This window comes from Misgurnus anguillicaudatus, chromosome 17, assembly GCF_027580225.2.
Source record: "Misgurnus anguillicaudatus chromosome 17, ASM2758022v2, whole genome shotgun sequence".
Lineage (NCBI taxonomy): Eukaryota > Metazoa > Chordata > Actinopteri > Cypriniformes > Cobitidae > Misgurnus > Misgurnus anguillicaudatus.
The window spans coordinates 20,377,684-20,396,256 of record NC_073353.2 but is presented as its reverse complement, the minus strand read 5'-3'; the positions used below and the strand labels follow the sequence as shown (position 1 = coordinate 20,396,256).

The 18,573-nt window shown below is 37.0% G+C and overlaps 1 protein-coding gene across 1 annotated transcript; it reads right to left on the bottom strand.

Moving 5' to 3' along the window:
• Positions 1-890: 890 nt before the first annotated feature.
• LOC141350173 (protein mono-ADP-ribosyltransferase PARP14-like) lies at positions 891-18,367 on the bottom strand. Its single transcript, XM_073854789.1, has 17 exons — positions 18,357-18,367; positions 18,047-18,252; positions 17,711-17,814; positions 17,596-17,629; positions 16,881-17,105; positions 12,625-12,852; positions 10,314-12,538; positions 8,646-8,867; positions 8,460-8,538; positions 8,193-8,339; positions 7,694-7,756; positions 7,378-7,554; positions 3,816-4,016; positions 3,005-3,670; positions 2,712-2,854; positions 1,878-2,052; positions 891-1,751 (listed from the first exon to the last, which is right to left on the bottom strand). Exons 1-17 carry the CDS (start codon positions 18,365-18,367, stop codon positions 1,468-1,470), a joined length of 5,190 nt encoding a protein of 1,729 aa, XP_073710890.1. The 3' UTR covers positions 891-1,467.
• Between the last annotated feature and the right edge of the window lie 206 nt (positions 18,368-18,573).

The following is an 18,573-nucleotide window of genomic DNA, read 5'->3' as shown; positions in this document are numbered from 1 at the left end:
AAGTGACAAGATGAAAAACAATATTTTCTGTTACAAATGTACACATAACATCTTTATGTAATAAATATAAATATAGATTTATTATAAAAACTGATTTTCTCCATAAAATGCAATAAATCCAGTTAAATCCAATAAAGCAAGTTTTTTTTCAAAATGCTATAAATCTATTGAATCAATATATACATGTGCATTCATCTTTGCCATGTTATATTCATTAAGTTGACTAGTGGTACACACCGATTAAAAAAATAAACATTAATGGCATTAACCAAAACACTTATTTTGTCATATTAAGAACACTGTCATTGCTGCAGTTATCCTTGGGACGTCGTCGCTTAACTGTTTTCTCAGCGATCAGCTGTAAAATGTTTTAGTCCTGCTCAATTTTCGTTGACTTTGAGTAAAATAATGGAATGTTTTTGATAAGATCCTCTGGGGTCAATGTGTTATCATGACAGAAGCTTGATGCTGTCGGGAGAACAAGCAACCGGCTCCCGAGTGCCTCTCGCGTAAATTATTAAATGTTGATGGCTTACGGTTTTTTTCCCGTCACAGAAAACAACCACAGGTTTATCAATGCTATTAAAGTATTATTTAGTTTCTGTTTGTTTGTTGATCACGAAGTACAAAGTAGACGAGGAAAACTAGGATTCCGTGTACTCAACGCACCGCCATTGTTTGTTTACAATGCATGGAATGGTGCGCTGTGATTTGTTGAGCGGATTTATTGCATTTATTGCGTTTTTGGGGAAAAAGGGAGAAAAGATGACAGAATAACATGGCGAAGATTGGATTGGATGATTATTTCTTGTCTGGGTGCTAAAAGTATTTTTGCTGTGTATATGTACAGTATACTGTAGACAAGGGTGTTACAAGAAATGACAATAAAACATTTAAAGGTGTATATATCTTTATTTGAAGTGCAGTTGTTTTCAGTGTATCCAAATGCAGCATGTCTTGTGCATATTTAGTGAGCATGTCACAGTTTGGTAACATTAAACAGTCACACCAGAAATTTTGACAATCTACATTACAACCCAGATATGATAAAAAGAGGAGACATTCAAAATGTGCAGTGCTGGTCTGTACGGTACAAAGATGACCTCTGCCATTAACCATTTATTCATTTTCTAACATGACTAATTAAAGCCCTTCAAAATGATAGGTACAGGTCTAAATGCTAGAGTGTTTGTGTGTGTGTGTGTGTGTGTGTGTGTGTGTGTATATATATATAATAAATTGTAAAATCATTCAACATAATGTAAAGAGCATTTAATAAAAATATAACCTTGATAACTTTACTATATAATGTGTCACATTGTGAAATCAATGCTAGAAATCAAACTTGATGCTCATAATTAGATGTTTATTATGAAAGCCTACAGAAACGATTCAAATATTTTACCTAATCTATTTAATATTTTCAAGCCCTTAGATTTACTGTTTGACATTATTAATCTTTAGTGACTAAGTAAATGTTATTAAATACTCTGGGTAAGCATTATCATCACGAAATACCACAAAAATGGTCGGAGCAGCAGGGTTATCCACCACTGTGTCGTACAGATCAGCGGTTGTGGTATTTTTTGGAGGAGGGACAATCATCGCTGATGACCCTGCGGTGAAGTCTCCTGTAAGAACTCTGCAGAGGTACATGTGCTTTATTCCCTGAGCATTAGGCACCGAGTATGTGTTGTTAGCAGAATAGCTCGCATTAAGGGCGAAGTAAGTTCCTTTTCCATATACTGCAGCTGAAACGAGGCACAACAAATGATTAACAGCAATACATATTTTCTTAAAATTTGGAATAACAATTGAAGCTGAAATGTGCTTGTAAATATGTATAATGTTGTGGTTGTAATAAATGGTGCCTTTACCATTTTGTCCTGCATAGCTGCGATTAAATCCTCTCTTATTGATGTGACTTATGGTCTGCTCACTGGTTCCATGAAACAGTCTTTTCTCATTGTTTTGATGACCATTCTTTATCTCCATGACACTTTTGTTATTCTGGTAATTCCTCCACATGCCAGGATTCTGTACTCGTTCAATCTATGATAGATAAACAGTAGCAAGTTAAAATGTGATGTTATTGTGAGCCGACTTCTTATGTCTACTTGTTGTGCGTTCTTTATTATTTACGTCATGTTACAGTAGTATATAAGTAAGCAATAAGGTACAAGAGGCTGTGCCTTGTGAATAAGTAACGGCTTAAGGGCGTTGCTGCAACCCCTTCAGCCGTTACTTATTCACGATACAGCACTTGCCTCGAGTACCTTATTGCTTTTATAAATTGGTTACCACACAATATTAAAGTAAAAAAATATATTAGTGCAACTTTCATGAAGTTAAATCAATAAAAAGCAAGAAAAAAAATAGTCCATGACCATGAACAAAAATGGGTTCCAATGTGTAATATGCATGAAAGCTCAAATAAAAACAAAAAACCGATACGTGTGGTTGCTAAGGGTGTTGCTAAGGGTGTAGTGATAAACAGAAACGTTGGGTGAAGCGGTCATAGCCGTGTTTTTTCGTGAATAAAGCACACCTATTGACCAATCAGAATCAAGGATTGGAACTAACCGTTTTATAATATTGCACTACATGTAGTAAGATATTATATTGTATGTAGCACAGCACAGTTGAATACAGTATTGTTTGATTTTAAAATATGTAGCCTAATATGACAAAACTAATTTAATGATACAAACCTTCAAAACGTTGTTATTAGGACAAGAAGCCCTAAATTGTTTCAGTACATCATTGTATTCAGAATCTTTTGTATTCAATTGGAATACATTGAACAAGTCTGTATTATTCATGGGACTCCAATGCTGTGGAATGCTTTCAGTTGCTGATGAAAAGAAAAACATCTATTTAAATAACCTGAAGATCAAGATCATTGTTGCTCATGGTGCATTATGACAAATCTTACAGTATGATGAACCACAACAATTTGTGGATATTACTTTTCTGTGAATGAATGATACTTTGCACCAAATACCTTTCAGTTTGTCAATGCGTCTGATGTTCATCTGATTGCCACCAGTGGTTCTCACAGCAGGACCCTCGGGCATTTTGACCTGATAATCTTGGCCCTGGATGGAGATTTTGATGTCTTTAGCTCCCCCATCAAGGGCCTTTTCCAACTCAAAGTTTGCACATGGATCAAAACTCTTATACTGCCCTGCTTGTTCATATTGCCAGTCTACAAGCTCCCTTACGTGTTCAATGTCTTTCTTCAGTATCTCATCTTCTTTGGCTCTTTTCAGCATGTCTTGGATTTCATGACAGGCTATTAGCACATCTCGACTGAGACCTTCAACTATAAGTGTGGCTTCTCCCGAGGAATCATCTGAACCTTTCTTTGCTTTGTATTCTAGCTTTATAGATACATCTAAAGTGCTTTGCATGTCCTGGATTCGCTGTTGATCTTTGTCTGAAAAGGAAAGTATTGCAGTGTCAGTGATTTTCTGGAATACGTGGTCCGGTGTGATCATATCCTCTAGAAATGTCTTAGTTTTGTCCACAGCTGCTGGTGTCGGGCCACAGATAGAAAAACAAGCTGGCACAATTTTTATTCCTTCAATGACAAAGTCTTTGCCGCCATGTTGCTTAACTTCTTTTTCCCAGGATCCAGTCAGATATGATTTAACATTGGAAACATATGCTGCAAAACACAAAAATGGACACAGACATCCTTAGAAATAGTCAGGTGCCAGTTGATATCTTGTTGTTGTGGGTGAGCTTACAATTCTGGTTTAGCAATGACTAGCTCAATAATATTACATGTATTAGATGTGTGAGATTCATACTTTTGATTTTTGCGTACAAAGTACTGTCATGTTGTTTGACAGTGTATACTCGCATCTTCTTGTAGAAATCATTAAGCATGTGCGCCTTGAAGACGACTATTCGGATCAACTTGAGAGAAGACTGTGGACTCTGTCCGACCATGTTCAAAACTGCTTTTATCATGGCATCTGCTGCTTGACCTGGAGACAGCCCTCCTTGTCCTAAAAGAAAGAAAGTCACATGCTTGTACTGTAATTCATACCTTTTTTTAGAATTTTTTTTTTTTTTACATACAGTACAGGTGATGTTAAACTGGTAAAGGTATTGCGTAAACCTAGTATGTAAATTTCTCCATGTAAATGTTAGTAGATTTACGTTTTTTACAGTATCTCCAATAGATCTTATTTAAAATGTGCAATAATATTGTATTTTCAATAATACTTTTAAATATTTTTTCATAATTGTCCTGTTTTCTATGATTTCTTTAACCTTATTTCTGTACTCTTTTTCAAATGTCTGAACTGTTTGTACTAAATTGTATTTTCTGTAAAGCTGCTTTGCAATAATGCAAAACTGTAAAGTGCTACAAAAGTGAAAGTTAGGTTCACCTATTAAATTACTTAAATTGGTAACACCTATAAAGTTAATTTTTTATTCTAACTTAAATTTTCTTTAATAAAAATGGAAAAGTTGAAAAAGCTTACATTGTTTCAATGTTACCAATTTCAGTAATTTTTAAAGGGGACATATCATGAAAATCTGACTTTTTTCATGTTTAAGTGCTATAGCTGGGTCCCCCAGTGCTCCTATCAACATAGAAAATGTTAAAAAGATCAAACCAGTAACTTAATTTTGGTAAACCATTCTCTGCAAGCATGCGAAAAAATAGCTCATTGAAATTTGGCTCCCCTGGTGATAATAACGCCCCTTAATCTGCACTATCCAACCATGGCACTGCCATTTAGTGCAGAGATCCCCATCATTTGCTTTTAAAAGCACCCCCCCCCAAAAAAAACTAATATTTGCTCACATCTACAAAGTATCAATTTTAACATGATATAATAAATTATCTATATGGTATTTTGAGCTAAAACTTCACATACATACAGCGAGAAAATAAGTATTGACACACCAGCATTTTTATCAGTAAGGGGATTTTGACAAAAAATTTCCACCAGATGTAGCCTTCAAGCCAAATATTGAATTCATACAAAGAAATCAGAACATTTAAGTATACAAGTTGAGTCATAATAAATAGAGTGAAAAACCCAGGGAATAAGTATTGAACACATGAAGAGAACAAGGTGCAAAATGGCATAGAAACCCAGATGATCACCTGAAATCTGTCAGTATTGAGAGAGAAACCCTGTCCCCTATCAGTACTATTTGTTATCGGCTGCTTTAGTCCTAATTGATGGGATATAAAGGTGTCTCATTACCCAGGAAAGACTTTATGATGGGACAAAGCAAAGAACTCTCTCAAGATCTTTGTAATCTTATTGTTGAATGGGGGAATGGTTATAGGCGCATTTCCAGAATGCTAAATGCTCCGATGAGCACTGTGGGGGCCATTATCTGGAAATGGGAAGAGCATCACTTTAACATAAAACTGCCACGATCAGGAGCTCCACGTAAGATCCCTGTTCGAGGAGTCCAAAGAATAATCAGGAGAGTTCTCCAAGAGCCAAGAACTTCAGGAAGACTCTGCATCAGCAGGTACTGTTGTTTCAAAGAAAACTATAAGCAATGCACTGAACTGCCATGGCATCCATCAACCTGATCTCCCAAATTTCGGTGTCATAGTCACAGAATTTTTCCATGGCATTCTCACGGATCTTCGCATTTTTCCATGGCCCTGCCACAAACTTTCTTTTCCGTGGCATTCTCACGCAACTGTTTTGTCCTATTTTCTTACCATTGTCGCTTCGGTTTAGGGTTAGATTTACATAAAATGACATCCCTACCCAAACCCAACTCTAACCCCAACGGCAGGCGACAATTGTTTAAAGTTTAGAAAATATAAAAGAATAAAGCAGATTTTTTTTTTATAAACCAATACTTAAAGTGACATACTAATCCAAACACCAAATCTAACCCTAAACCGAAGCGACAATGGTTTGAAAATAGGAAAAAGCAGTTGAGTAGCCAATCCATGAAAATGCAACGGAAAAGAAAGTCTGTGGCAGGGCCACTGAAAAATGCAGAAATCCGTGAGAATGCCACAGGAAAATTTGAACTTTGTGAGATCATGTTGCAACCATCCATGCCTGCTCACCACTCAAGACTACATTGCTGAACAAAAAGCATGTTGAAGCTTGGTTAAAGTTTGCGAAAGAGCATTTGAAGAAGTCTGTGGATTATTGGGAGACTATTGTATGGTCAGATGAAAGCAAAATGTAACTTTTTGTCATTCTACACACCATGTTTGAAGAAGAAATGGCACTGCCCACTACCCCAAAAATGCCATACCAACAGTTAAGTTTGGGGGTGGAAGCATCATGGATTGGGGCTGCTTTTCAGCAAGGGGTACTGACAGACTTCATATTATTGAAGGCAAGATGAATGGAGAAATGTTCCGGGACATTCTGGATAAAAATCTGCTGCCATCTACTACAAAGGTGAAAACACAAAGCTAAAGAAAAAAATGAAGTGGTTTCAAAGAAAGAAAGTTGCTTGAATGGCTCAGTCAATCACCTGACCTAAATCCCATAAAAAATCTATGGAGAGAACTGAAGATCAAAGTTCATAGAAGAGGCCCATAGAACCTTCAAGATTTAAAGACCATTTTTGTGGCAGAATGGGCCAGAATCACTCCTGATCATTGCAGACGACTGGTATCTCCATACAAAAGGCGTCTAGAAGCTGTAATCACCAACAAGACTTTTCTACAAAGTATTAAATAAAGTGTGTTCAATACTTATTCCCTTTGTCATTTCACTTTATTTATTATGACTCAACTTGTATACTTAAATGTTTTGATTTCTTTGTATGAATTCAATATTTGGCTTGATGGCTACATCTGGTTGAAATTTTGTTTCAACTGCGCACTTAGAAATCCCCATTAACTTTAACTGATAAAATGCTGATGTGTTAAATGCTTATTTTCTCCATTGTACTCTGGGGACACCAAACATTTATTTTACATCTTAAAAGAGTCTTGTGAAATGTCCCCTTTAAACGTTTTTTTTTCCACATTTTGTTCTCACTTTAAGTGAAATGTTGACAAATTTTTGACAAGTGTTACCAAATTAAGTAATTTGTTTAAGTAGATCCAACTTTTTTACAGTGTATAGATGTTCCTGTAGCTCAGTGGTAGAGCATTGCGTTGTGGGTTTAATCCCAGGAAACATGCATACAACTGATAAAAAATATTCTCCGTACACTGTAAATCACTTTGGATTAAGAGTCTGCCAAACGTAAATACGGACAAATTTTTAATGAATTATTCAAAAGAAAGAATAGAAGGAAAATGACATTTATACTCATGTTCATGCATTTATGCCTTCCAGATGATACTCTCATGCAGATGAAAAACTGTTTCTTTTCTTTATATGTGTGCTTTGCTGTTGAATTTGTCTTCACCTGTACCAATAGCTGGGAATGAGATGGAGGTGAACTTTTCCTTTGCACACTTTTCCAGAGCACTTTTAACAAGCTTTGCGATATCAGCAGCATTGTTCTGTGCTGCAATGTGGATGATCTTTTTACACTGTAAATTCCCTGCTTGTGTCATGATGTATACTTTGTTGGGTTGGGATCCTGGAAAACCAAATAGACAAGATTTGTAAGACACCACCTCTTCCATTCAGTGTTCTAAATTCTTCTTATTTACTTCAGATTAAATGTATTAATTGATTATTTGATTATTAATACACTAACTTAAATAAATGTTTCTCACCAAGTTGTTGACACTCAGCCTCTACGTTTGGACCAGCCTTATCCAAAATAGCCTTTGACACACCTTGACAGTTCAAGATAAAATTTTCATAAACGTTTTATAAATCCCCTGATAGCACACACACATCATCATGACTTGAATGCTGGATGTCACGGTAAAATATTAAGCCAGTCGCTAAGCTAGTTGCTAAGTTTATCCCAGCTTTAAAAAGGGTATGTACATCTGCTTTTATTAAGACGTTTGTGTCCAATGTTTTATTAATAATATTTATAACACAATGCCTTTCAGATTATACATTCTTTAACAGATATCTTTGATACTTACTTGCGATATGTGTATTATATTATATCAGATAGATAGATAGATAGATAGATAGATAGATAGATAGATAGATAGATAGATAGATAGATAGATAGATAGATAGATAGATAGATAGATAGATAGATAGATAGATAGATAGATAGATAGATAGATTCAGATTCATAAATTAAAAGTGTACCTGCTTTCAGTGTAAAGCCCTTATTGCTAGAGTTCACTATGACATCAGTTTTTTCAGCTGTGATATCACCACTTAAAACCTGAAATTTTATTCCTCCCACTGTAGTCTCGTGAACCCCAGCTGCGGTCGTCACCTTTGAGAAAGGGCCTGTGATTTAATCACAAAATATAACTAAACTAATTGAACATGAGAGAGTTTAATTGACATGAAAAAATACATAATATCAAATAACAATGAAGCCATTCAACACAAGCTCTGGATCTGCACCTGGGATGGTTTGTTGTGTGGGGTTATTGGCTGAGGCTGGCTGGATCGCAAACTTTTTGTTGAACTCATCCGTGAAAACCTGTTGAGAAACACTTAGATTACTATTAAGGTAAAAGTAATATAATACTAAAGCATCATAAATCTGAACAACATGGCATGCTGGAATGGCTGAGATGCAGCAGGTACCTGAATGGTTTGTGCATCTTTGGGGTGAAGAGCAAATGCTACTTCCTGAACATTCCTTGTACCTCTTTTACTGCTGAACTTAAGAGCTAAATCCAGCATTGAGCCGATCACCACATCTTTCGGAAATCCTAGATTTCCTGTACCGATAGCAGAGAATACAATGGATTTCTGTTGGCGCTGCTCTGCCTGATTCAAACATTCATCAATGATGTTTTCCAGCACCTGCTCGAAGTGAAGAAAACATTTTATGAGTTTTCAACCTTTAAAGCACTAATCACAAAATAGTTTAAATGTTAGTACATTAAATGAAGTGCTAAATGAATAAGTAAAGATAAATTGTTGATCTTCTTAATTTTGTCAATGATTTGCAGCACAATAGTTTATAGATATCCCTAAGGCTAACATATGAATTATTTAATCATTTTATTTACATTACAGTAATGTCAGTTAATAATGAATCATAAAGAAATACCTTCTGCTCATTGGCTGTTCCCTGATTATAGTACACAAAAAAGGGGTACACTTGATTGTTCCCATTTTTGGAAAAATATATGTATCATAGGATTTTCAGATTTCTTTCTATTTTTAATTCTTACTTTTTGGTTATACAATGTAGTTGCATTTGAAGAGTGGGTGTTAAGCAGTGGCGGCCGGTGACTTATTTTGTCGAGGGCACTCGATGCAAATTTCGTCACAACATGTATGTAGCCTGTCATGTGTGTGGTACGTAATTTCAAAATGTGTGATCTGCGCGTCGAGCGATGCTATGTGCATCGCGTGTTTTGTCAAAATACATAAGTGTCTGCTGCAGACGCGTCTAAAGGGTTCATGATAAAAAATACGCTCGCGTTTGCCAGATAATCGCATAATCTCATGCGAAATCAGAGTTTACTGACAGTTAGTGTCTTGTGTGTACTTTGCGAACGTGAGCGTCTCTTTTATCATAAACGGTTCTGACGCGTGTGTATCAGGCACTTTTTTTGACAAAACACGTGGTTCACATGATGCAAAAAACACATAATTTGAAATCACAAGAAAAACACGACACTCCGAACAGATATTTAGAATTTGTGCCCCTCGGATAAGCAGTCACAAGCCGCCACTGGTTTTAAGCATTCGACATATAGACCCATTTACTCTTTGTACGCAATGATGACGTGGCAGCGTATGCGTGCGCAGTTTGGCAACGGAAGTATAACAAGAATCAGCAGTGAAGCAACACAGAAAATTGTTTATTAGCGACTTTATCAACTTTTTTAACACAGCTACCAGATCCGTGTACTATAGTGGAGTGGATAGAAGACGTTAGCAGATGGCCAAAAATAAAGTTGCCAGATACATATATACGTATATTAGTATATTACATTAGTGCAACCAAACACAACAACCAGACATTTTGATGATGGGAAACCGTTTTAATAAACTTTGACTTGCTAACACATTAGAACCAATGGGGAATAACACCACTTCTGTGGCCTAAATGCGCACGAAGGCTATTTGATCACGTGAGCTGTAAAAGGGTCTATACTGTGTGTGGTTACAAAACTTGAAATTCATGAACTACTCCACATTTTTAAAGTACTGTTCTTATGTCCCGTACGTACTCATTAGACAGAAAGTGAAAAAAATATTAGCATATCTTCAAAATAAAAAAAATGGTAAACTTACGGTAGTGTCCTCAATGTTACATGTCTTAAGAGTGATGGTTAAACCTTCTTTTGTTAGAAAACTGGGAGATGACCCTTGAGGGGTTGCAAGTGGCTTGTGGACTTGGCTTTGAGAAGAACTTGCTTGGCTTTGACCTTGCTGCGGGTTGCTGCTTGCACTGACCCCATATACTTTTTGCACAGCAGCTTGAAAAGCCTGAACTGTTGTATCGTTATTGTCAACTAGGTGAATTTGTTTCGGAACAAAGTTCCCACCATTAATATCACAGAAATCTTTTATTGATTTCACGATGGTTTCTGCACAAACATTTGGAGGAAAGCCAAACGCACCAGAGCCAATGGCTGGGATTGCCACTGACTGGCAGTTTTCTTGATCAGCCAGATTCAAACTCTTTCTGACAGTTTTCCCAAGAAGACTTACAGCATTCTGGTTATTGGGAGGACGGTAATGTGGTGGTAATGCAAAGATGACGTGTTTGCATAGCAGGCGTCCTCCTGCATCCAAAACAATGGCATCACTTATCGTCAGCTTCTTCCTTTTGACAACCTGGTCGCAGGCGTCCTGAAGTTTATCATCAGCATTAGAAAGTGCCTTTGCTAATCCTCCATCCAGGAGAAGAGCTTCATTGCTTCCACACACTATAGCATCCACTTTAAATGAACACATGTCTGCTTTGTTTACTGTGATCTCCACTCCATCAGGTGTTTTAAATTCATAAACTGATTTTATCTTTGGTTTAACTGGGGCAAGGTGGTCATCCTCGTCTACTAATTCCACCAAACAATCCATATTATTCTTGGCTATTGGAGCCCACATTGACTCTTTTTCTTTAAAAAACTTATTTGCTCCTGGTTTAGCAACTTTAAAGACGCAGTGGTGAGTTGATGTAAGCAGCTTTCTAAACACAGGAACATACTGACTGACATGAAGTCTCGGCCCATCGATCACAATGGTTTCATCTTTGAACTGAACACTGACCTTCCCTTTCACATCTTCGAGCCAGTCTTTTGTTCGGTGTTGCTTTATGAATTTGATCACAGTCTTGTGAGCCTTTAGGACTCTAGAGTTTTCATGAACAAAATCATGTAATTGTTTTTCAACACCGTGGATGACTTGTGCAAGGCCAGAAATGAGAACTTGTTTGACAGTCGTCTGAATTGTAACTCCTGACTCTTTGTTTTTAATATTAGAGACAAGGTCTTGCCAATCTAATCTTGTTAAAACACCAGCATCTTCTACATCAAAGCTCAGATGTCCCAGCTCTGTTTTTAGTTGCAACTGACCGTCCTTTATATCACTCTCTGTTTTGCCAATAAGCAAAACTCTATCTCCATCAGCTTCTAATGATGCATCAATTCCTTTTGTAAAAAACAAAGATTTGGTCATTTTCTCTAGGTCACTGTTACGAAGAAAATCTAAAACAGATTGGTGTACTTCCACAGGTCTACGAATTAAACTGACAACATCCTGCAGTATTGCATTCTTAGTTTCCAGCACTTCATTTCTTAGGCCATACAAAGTTAGTTTTTTGTTGTTCTCATGGTAATTGATCTCCATTTCTGGAAATTTGTTAAGGATTTGCTGCTTCAAACCATGGCAGACAATAAGCTGGTGAATGGATGGAGGCATATCTATATTATCTGTCACACTGCCCGTCTCCCTTTGGATCTTCTGGGTGATTCTCTCAACAATTTCTTTTAGATCGCTTTCGATCCTGGTCACATCTTCTTTCAAGCCAGCTATAGCCATTGCTCCCTGGACGATGTTGGGAACGAGTGTGACCGGCACCGCTGCTACTGCTTTTTGAATTTCAGGTTCTATTTCACTCCATGCATCCTTCTGAACAAGCAGCTCAAAAGATTTGAACCGAGACATTGACTCTGAGAACAAGGAGGAGGTATTTTCTCTCCAGGACTGGATGAGTTTTCTTGTTTGCCCCCCTTGCTGAAGTAGGGAGGGCAAAGGAGTGATTTTTACAGCTGGGAAGCCAAAATCCAATTCGCAAAAAGACGTGGACATAGCTTTGTTGATCAAATCCAGGGATTTTTTGTTCTCGTTTAAGTGACTCCATATAGTCGAATCTATGTTTTCAGTAAGAGTCTCAGGAAGTTTCAGTGAGGGTCTGTTTTTACCATAAAGAGCTGTCTGTAAAGATTCATAGTATGGCAGTACTCTGAACGGCTGCTTTTTCACTACATGCTGGCTTTTTATAACTGTGTGAAAAACTGAAAAATGGAAAAGTTTTGTATTTTATGTCTTTGTAGAAAACAAATTGAAAGAAAATAACTCAAATGTAGCTTTGTTTATTTACCTGCGGGATCTTTAAAAGTGATTATTGCTGAATGTTCCTTTTCAGATATCACCATGTTGTCTTCTACGTCCCCAAATTTATCGAAATACAGCATGAGGAAATCAGAGTTTATATTGAGAGGTAAAGGTTCAGCTTTCACTTTTAATGTCGTCTCAAGTATTCGTACTCTCATTTGTTTCTTCTTAATTAATGAATAGCATGGGGCAGACAAAATGAAGTTTTCTGTATCTATGGAACAAAATTTGACACCAACATGAGGATTCACAATCAGACCTTCTGACATTTTGATTTTGGGTGTATTCTCTCAATGAAGATCTAGAAAGCAGAATCAACAGCACAGTAGTAGTATTTATAGACGGTTTCAGCAGTAACAACATAAACAAGCGGCTGTCGCGGCCGCAGTAACTTCCGGTAAACTCCGCTAATAATAAATAACAACAAAGTACTTTAAACGTAGTTTATTTATATAACAAGCAAAACAACAACACATAGATTACATAGGAAACCAAAACATTTGTTATTTTTGACGAGGCATTTGTTCAAGAGATCAGTTTAGCAACTAGTTAGACCATTAAAAAAACGAAACCGGAAGTAAGGTTGGGATCCAGACGTGTATCACGTGCTTCAGATGAAACCATCTATAACACGGGGCTGTTGAATTCTTTTTTCAGAAATGTTCCACGGGTATTCATTTTTCGATAAATACACACCTAACCTGTCAAATATCTTAAATTATTCAACAGTTCTCTCTGGTTCTCAAATCTGATTGGCTAAGAGGCGTGCGATATTTCACTGATAACATAACATTAACCGCTTCACTGGTTGTATCATGCCGGGGCTTCTTTAAATGCGTGTGAGTCATTCGCTCATCTCTGACTGTAAAAGCTCCACGGACACACACAGACGCGCTGTTTTTAAACACTCTCCATGTGTCTCAATAAGTTCCCTAGCTCGTGAATCAGTCTGTGAATCCCAATCAAAAGTGATTATCCCGATCAGCGCTCTTGGATGTAAACTTAAGTGCAATGATGTCACATCGTGTGGATGCGTAACATACACTTGGAATAAAGCTATGAAAACAATAATTTTCTCTGAAGCGATCTCTCTCCTTAAAAGTGGAAAAGAGGATGTTTGTTTAATACATTTTTGCAATATTACTTGAAACTGTCTTTACTAAATGATAAAAGACTATTTATTAGGTGCACTGAAAGTAATAATATTAATATATGTCATCTGTGCATAAGGTAGGGCCTTAAAAACATCAGCCAATCGTTGACGCAATCATCACGTCAACGTTTGGCGCTCTGGCTTGTCAATCACTGCCATTATGTTCCTTGTGAGAGACGTGCACGCTCCAGTAACTTTACACGAGTGACGCATGCCTATAGCGCATGAAATTCCGTCTTTAGTTTCGGTTTGTTTTCATTGTCGCTCCTGCTTTCCTCCTCGAATTTGCACCATGGAAGAGAGGAAACCCGAACGAGGACTTAAAAGAAAGACTTTTTCATTATTGGAGAAACATTTCATCGCTGGAGAGCAATGAAGGAACAGAGAGGTGTCAAGACAGACGCGCAGTTCGCAAAAATTCTTCTCAACAGGTAACAGTGATTATTCTTTCTTTGTGGAATAATTATTGTTGTACATGCTAGTTGAAATGGAAGTAGCGTCGACTGATCTTACTTTACGTCTTATGTGTTTATTATCATATCATTTCACATAATGAATCCACTGACGCGACACAGCATATGCCAGTGGTAAACAAACACTCGTGTTCAAATACTAGTGCACGAGTTTTGGAAGGCGTTCCTTAGAAATGAGCTTTGAAGGATGGAGGCTGTTCTTACGCATGTGCTTATTTAAAAAACTCAGTAACGGTCTTTAGATTCTCAGTCGGCGGAAACATACTCTTTTGCGCCCTTAATAGTACGCAAAACCACTGTGGAACTGCAGGTAAGCATTGCAGCTTTTACATGGGGACTCATGATCATTTGTTTTTGCGTGACGTGACTATTAAAACACGTTGTGAGATATCGCTACTGACATATTTATAAGCAGCATGTAAAAAAACATCTCTCTGGCACTTATTAAAAACTGTTTAATGTAGTAGTAACAAGAACGAAGTCCAGTAAGCGAGCGCTTGTACCACAAGATTAAACAAAAAAACAGTATATAAATTTAGTTTTATTAACTTTTACCTTGCACCAAAACAATAACAACACAAAAGACACTAAATATGAATAAGAAAACAAGTAATAGTTAAATGACACCAAATAATGCTGCTTTGATCTCGTTTTTGACAATCAAACACAGATAGGCCTACATCAGAGCCAGGGAATCCCTGTCAGAGATGTACCCCAGATAGGGCGGTGGTCAGTGTGGTGAGTGAACACTGACGTCCGCCGGTTTGTCTGGATCTTTGGGTCCGAATCCTTCTAAGCATACGTTCAAACAGGCGCTATCTTTACTAATCGACTGCAGATTTGGATATAATACATATATATTCTCGACTGAACTAATCTTACATCTACACTTTGTGACCAAGAAACCGTAATATTAAGAGTTATTATGATTATTGAGTTATTATGAGATTCAAAACAGCCGAAAGTGTTACCTGTCCTTCAAATATATGGCGGAAGAAAGTAGTTCCCCAACAAAGAGGATTTTTAAATAACTCTGTAGTTGTTTTCTAGTTTTCTTTTTTCAAATGTGTGCCTTCGAACTGTTGTATAAAAGCAATATTGCTCTCGGAGTCGTGAGATACTTAAGCAATATCGCTCGAGTAGGAGTGTGATATAGCTCTTTATCATCACGGCTGTGATTAGGCCAGAGGCACGAGGCCGTAGGCCGAGTGCCGGAGGCAATCACAGCCGTGATGATATAGAGCTATATCACACGACTCCAAGAGCGATATTGCTTTTATACAACAGTTCGACGGCACACGTTTGAAAAACGAAAACTAGAAAACAACAACAGAGTTATTTTAAAAGACTCTTTGTTTGAGAACTACTTCTTCCGCCACGGATTTGAGGGCGGCCAGAATGACAGGAAACACTTTCGGCTGCTTTGAAGCTCATAACAACTCAATGGACGGAAAAGCCGTTACTTTATATTACCGTTTCTTGGTCACAAAGTGTAGTTTTAAGATTAGTTCAGTCGAGAATGTATATGTATTATATTTAAATCTGCAGTCGATTAGTAAAGATAGTGCCTGTTTGAACGTTTGCTTAGTGAGATTCAGTACGAATGAGAACCAAAGCATGAGCGGACGTCAGTGTTCACTCGCCCCGCTGACCACCGCCCTCTCTGGGCTACATCTCTGACAGGTATTCCCTGGCTCTCATGTTGGCCTTGTTTATGATCGTCAAAATGAGATCAAATCAGCTTTATTTAGTGTCATGATCAAACTATTACTTGTTTTTTTTATTCATATTTAGTGTCTTTTGTGTTGTTATTGTTTTGGCGCGAGGTAAAAGTTAATAAAACTATACTTGTATAACGTTACTATTGCTTTCTCATTTATTCTTAACGCGATACGAGCACTCGATTAGTATTATTAAACTTTGTTCTTGTCAGTACTATATAAAACTTTTTTTATAAGTGTCAGAGAGATGTTTTTGCATGCTGCTTATAAATATATCAGTGGCGATATCTCATAACATGTTTTAATAGTCACGTCACGATAAAATAAATGATCAATGTCCACATTTAAAAGCTGCGGTGCTTACCTGCAGTTCCACGGTGTTTTCGCGTTCTGATAAGAGATAATAGGTCCTGAAAAAAACAAGTGTTTATATTCCTCTTTCCAAGTGTTAATCGTCCACATGATGTGACAAGACATTTCTCCCATTAACTTTAACGTAATATCCAAGAGCGCTGATCTTTGACGGAATAATAACTTCCGATTGGGGATCCGACATGGGTGTGCATTATTTTCGAATAATTCAATGGCTCATCATAATTTGAAGAGTTTCGTTGCAAAACGAGATAAATCCATTTTTTTTTACATTTTTGTCAAAACATGCTTATTATTATTTTATCATGTTATTATTTTGTTTTATGGTGTTACTTAGCTGTATTTTTTAAGTTATGAAGGTTTAAATCAAAACAAACCAACTGCAGTTGCATTGAAATTAATTGGAATGCACAACCAAAAAAAAAAAACGAGATTTCTGAACAATTAAAAAAATGGTGGTTATCTCTTTTTGCAAAGAAACTCTTCATTTATTCCTTACATTAACACAAAACTTAAAACTTACCCGTGTTACAGGAGAAGGTCACCACTGCACAATTGCTCTCTTGTATTACTTCAATATTGAAGTCTTTTGACTCGGCAGGTGTTCCCTTTAGTACATTTTCCACCAACATTTGCAAAAATTCTTGATTACTCTTTTGAATGTTTTCAATTACAGCTTGTCTACGGGTTCCATCATCTTCCTCCTCAGTTGCCTCAACCTCTTCACTAACCTCACTCTTCGGTTCACCTGAATGTAAAACAAATTTATCTTTGAAACGTTTTTACCAGGGCTTGTATCAGCCATGCTTGAATTTGCATTTATTGATTTTACTTCAGAAGATTGACTTCCTCTGCTTTAGAGGTACAGCATGCAAAAATTATTACCACACTATGAATAAAAGTCCTAATATACGCATGCATACATATGTAGAGTATGAGAAAAACTCTTTGTATATCCTGTGTGTGTGTTTTAGGGTAAATATTTAAATGACACTGACCCAAAAGCTTCGGCTTTTTGTGGTCTAGTGTTGAATTCTGCAGCGCAGAACACGAGTCTCCCTTCCTTTTGGTAATGTCAGAAGCCTCAGTGTGCAGGATTGGTGCTATGTGGTAAATATGTAAGTACAGTTAATTTTTGGAGTTGGAAAGAGTGTATTGTGGGATAAGTGTATGCAGGTCTGAGCAGCAGAGGGCAGCAGTGCGTTTAATCTGACGACGGAGCAAATGGAAGCACTCACCTGCTGGGGGATTGTTGACTAAAGACGTCGATTCCTAAGGAATAAAGTTTCGTTTAACTCAAGTGAAGTATTATTTAACTTTCCAACTTTACTCATTATATCATGTTATACTTACTTTCACATTTGAGAACTCTGATGGTGGAAGACTGACGGTCATTTTCACAGTTTGTTGACCAATTTTTAGTTCATGAGTCTGTTTCTGTAGTACTCGCTGTCTCGCTGCGTACATAAAGACACATTAGATGTGTAACGTTAAGTTACATACATATACATTTTTATTACGTTCCTATTATTACTCATTTTTTATTTTCTATGTACGTAAACGTTTCGTTTCTTGGGCTCCACCCACAGTAACTCGTCTTCCTATTTTGAGTTTTATATGTGGTATTTTATTATAAATCATGACTTTTATACGTATAGCGTATATGTTTACAGTGAGGAAATGTGTTACCTTCCTCTTCTTTGAATCGTACAGTTCCTTTTCGTCCTTCGGTATCAAGTTCAACCACACAGTTTCCTCCACCGGATTTATTCTTACTTTGAAAATAGATGGTCATTTTATTTTTGAGTTTAGGGTGCCACTGGCCCTCCACACGGAGCACGTATGGAAACTCGTCTGCCATGTCGACTGCTCTGTGGCTGATCGGTTTGCCTGAGCTGTATAGCCTATACTTGATTTAACTTTCGCTTTTGATTCCGTTTGCAAACAACAGGCGGACCGGAACTCCTCAGACCTCCACAAAAAGTAGTTTCAAGGTAACCCAGCGGGCATTTGATGTCAATTTAACATCAATTTGACATCAAACATCGACGTCAAAATTACGTCACAGAATAGGTCAAAAATGAAAGTCATTTTGACGTCAAGATTTTGACCTCTGCTGATGTCATTTTGATGTCAATTCTACATCTATTTGACATCAGGATGTTATGATGTTGATGTCATTTTAATGCTATTTTGATATCCCAAATATAGAATAA

Coding starts and splice junctions, on each gene's coding strand:
- LOC141350173 (XM_073854789.1), bottom strand. Junction 7,757..8,192: donor GGGCTTTACACTGAAAGCAG/GTACACTTTTAA, acceptor TGAACTGTCAAG/GTGTGTCAAAGGCTATTTTG. Junction 4,017..7,377: donor ATTCCCAGCTATTGGTACAG/GTGAAGACAAAT, acceptor TCTTTCTTTTAG/GACAAGGAGGGCTGTCTCCA.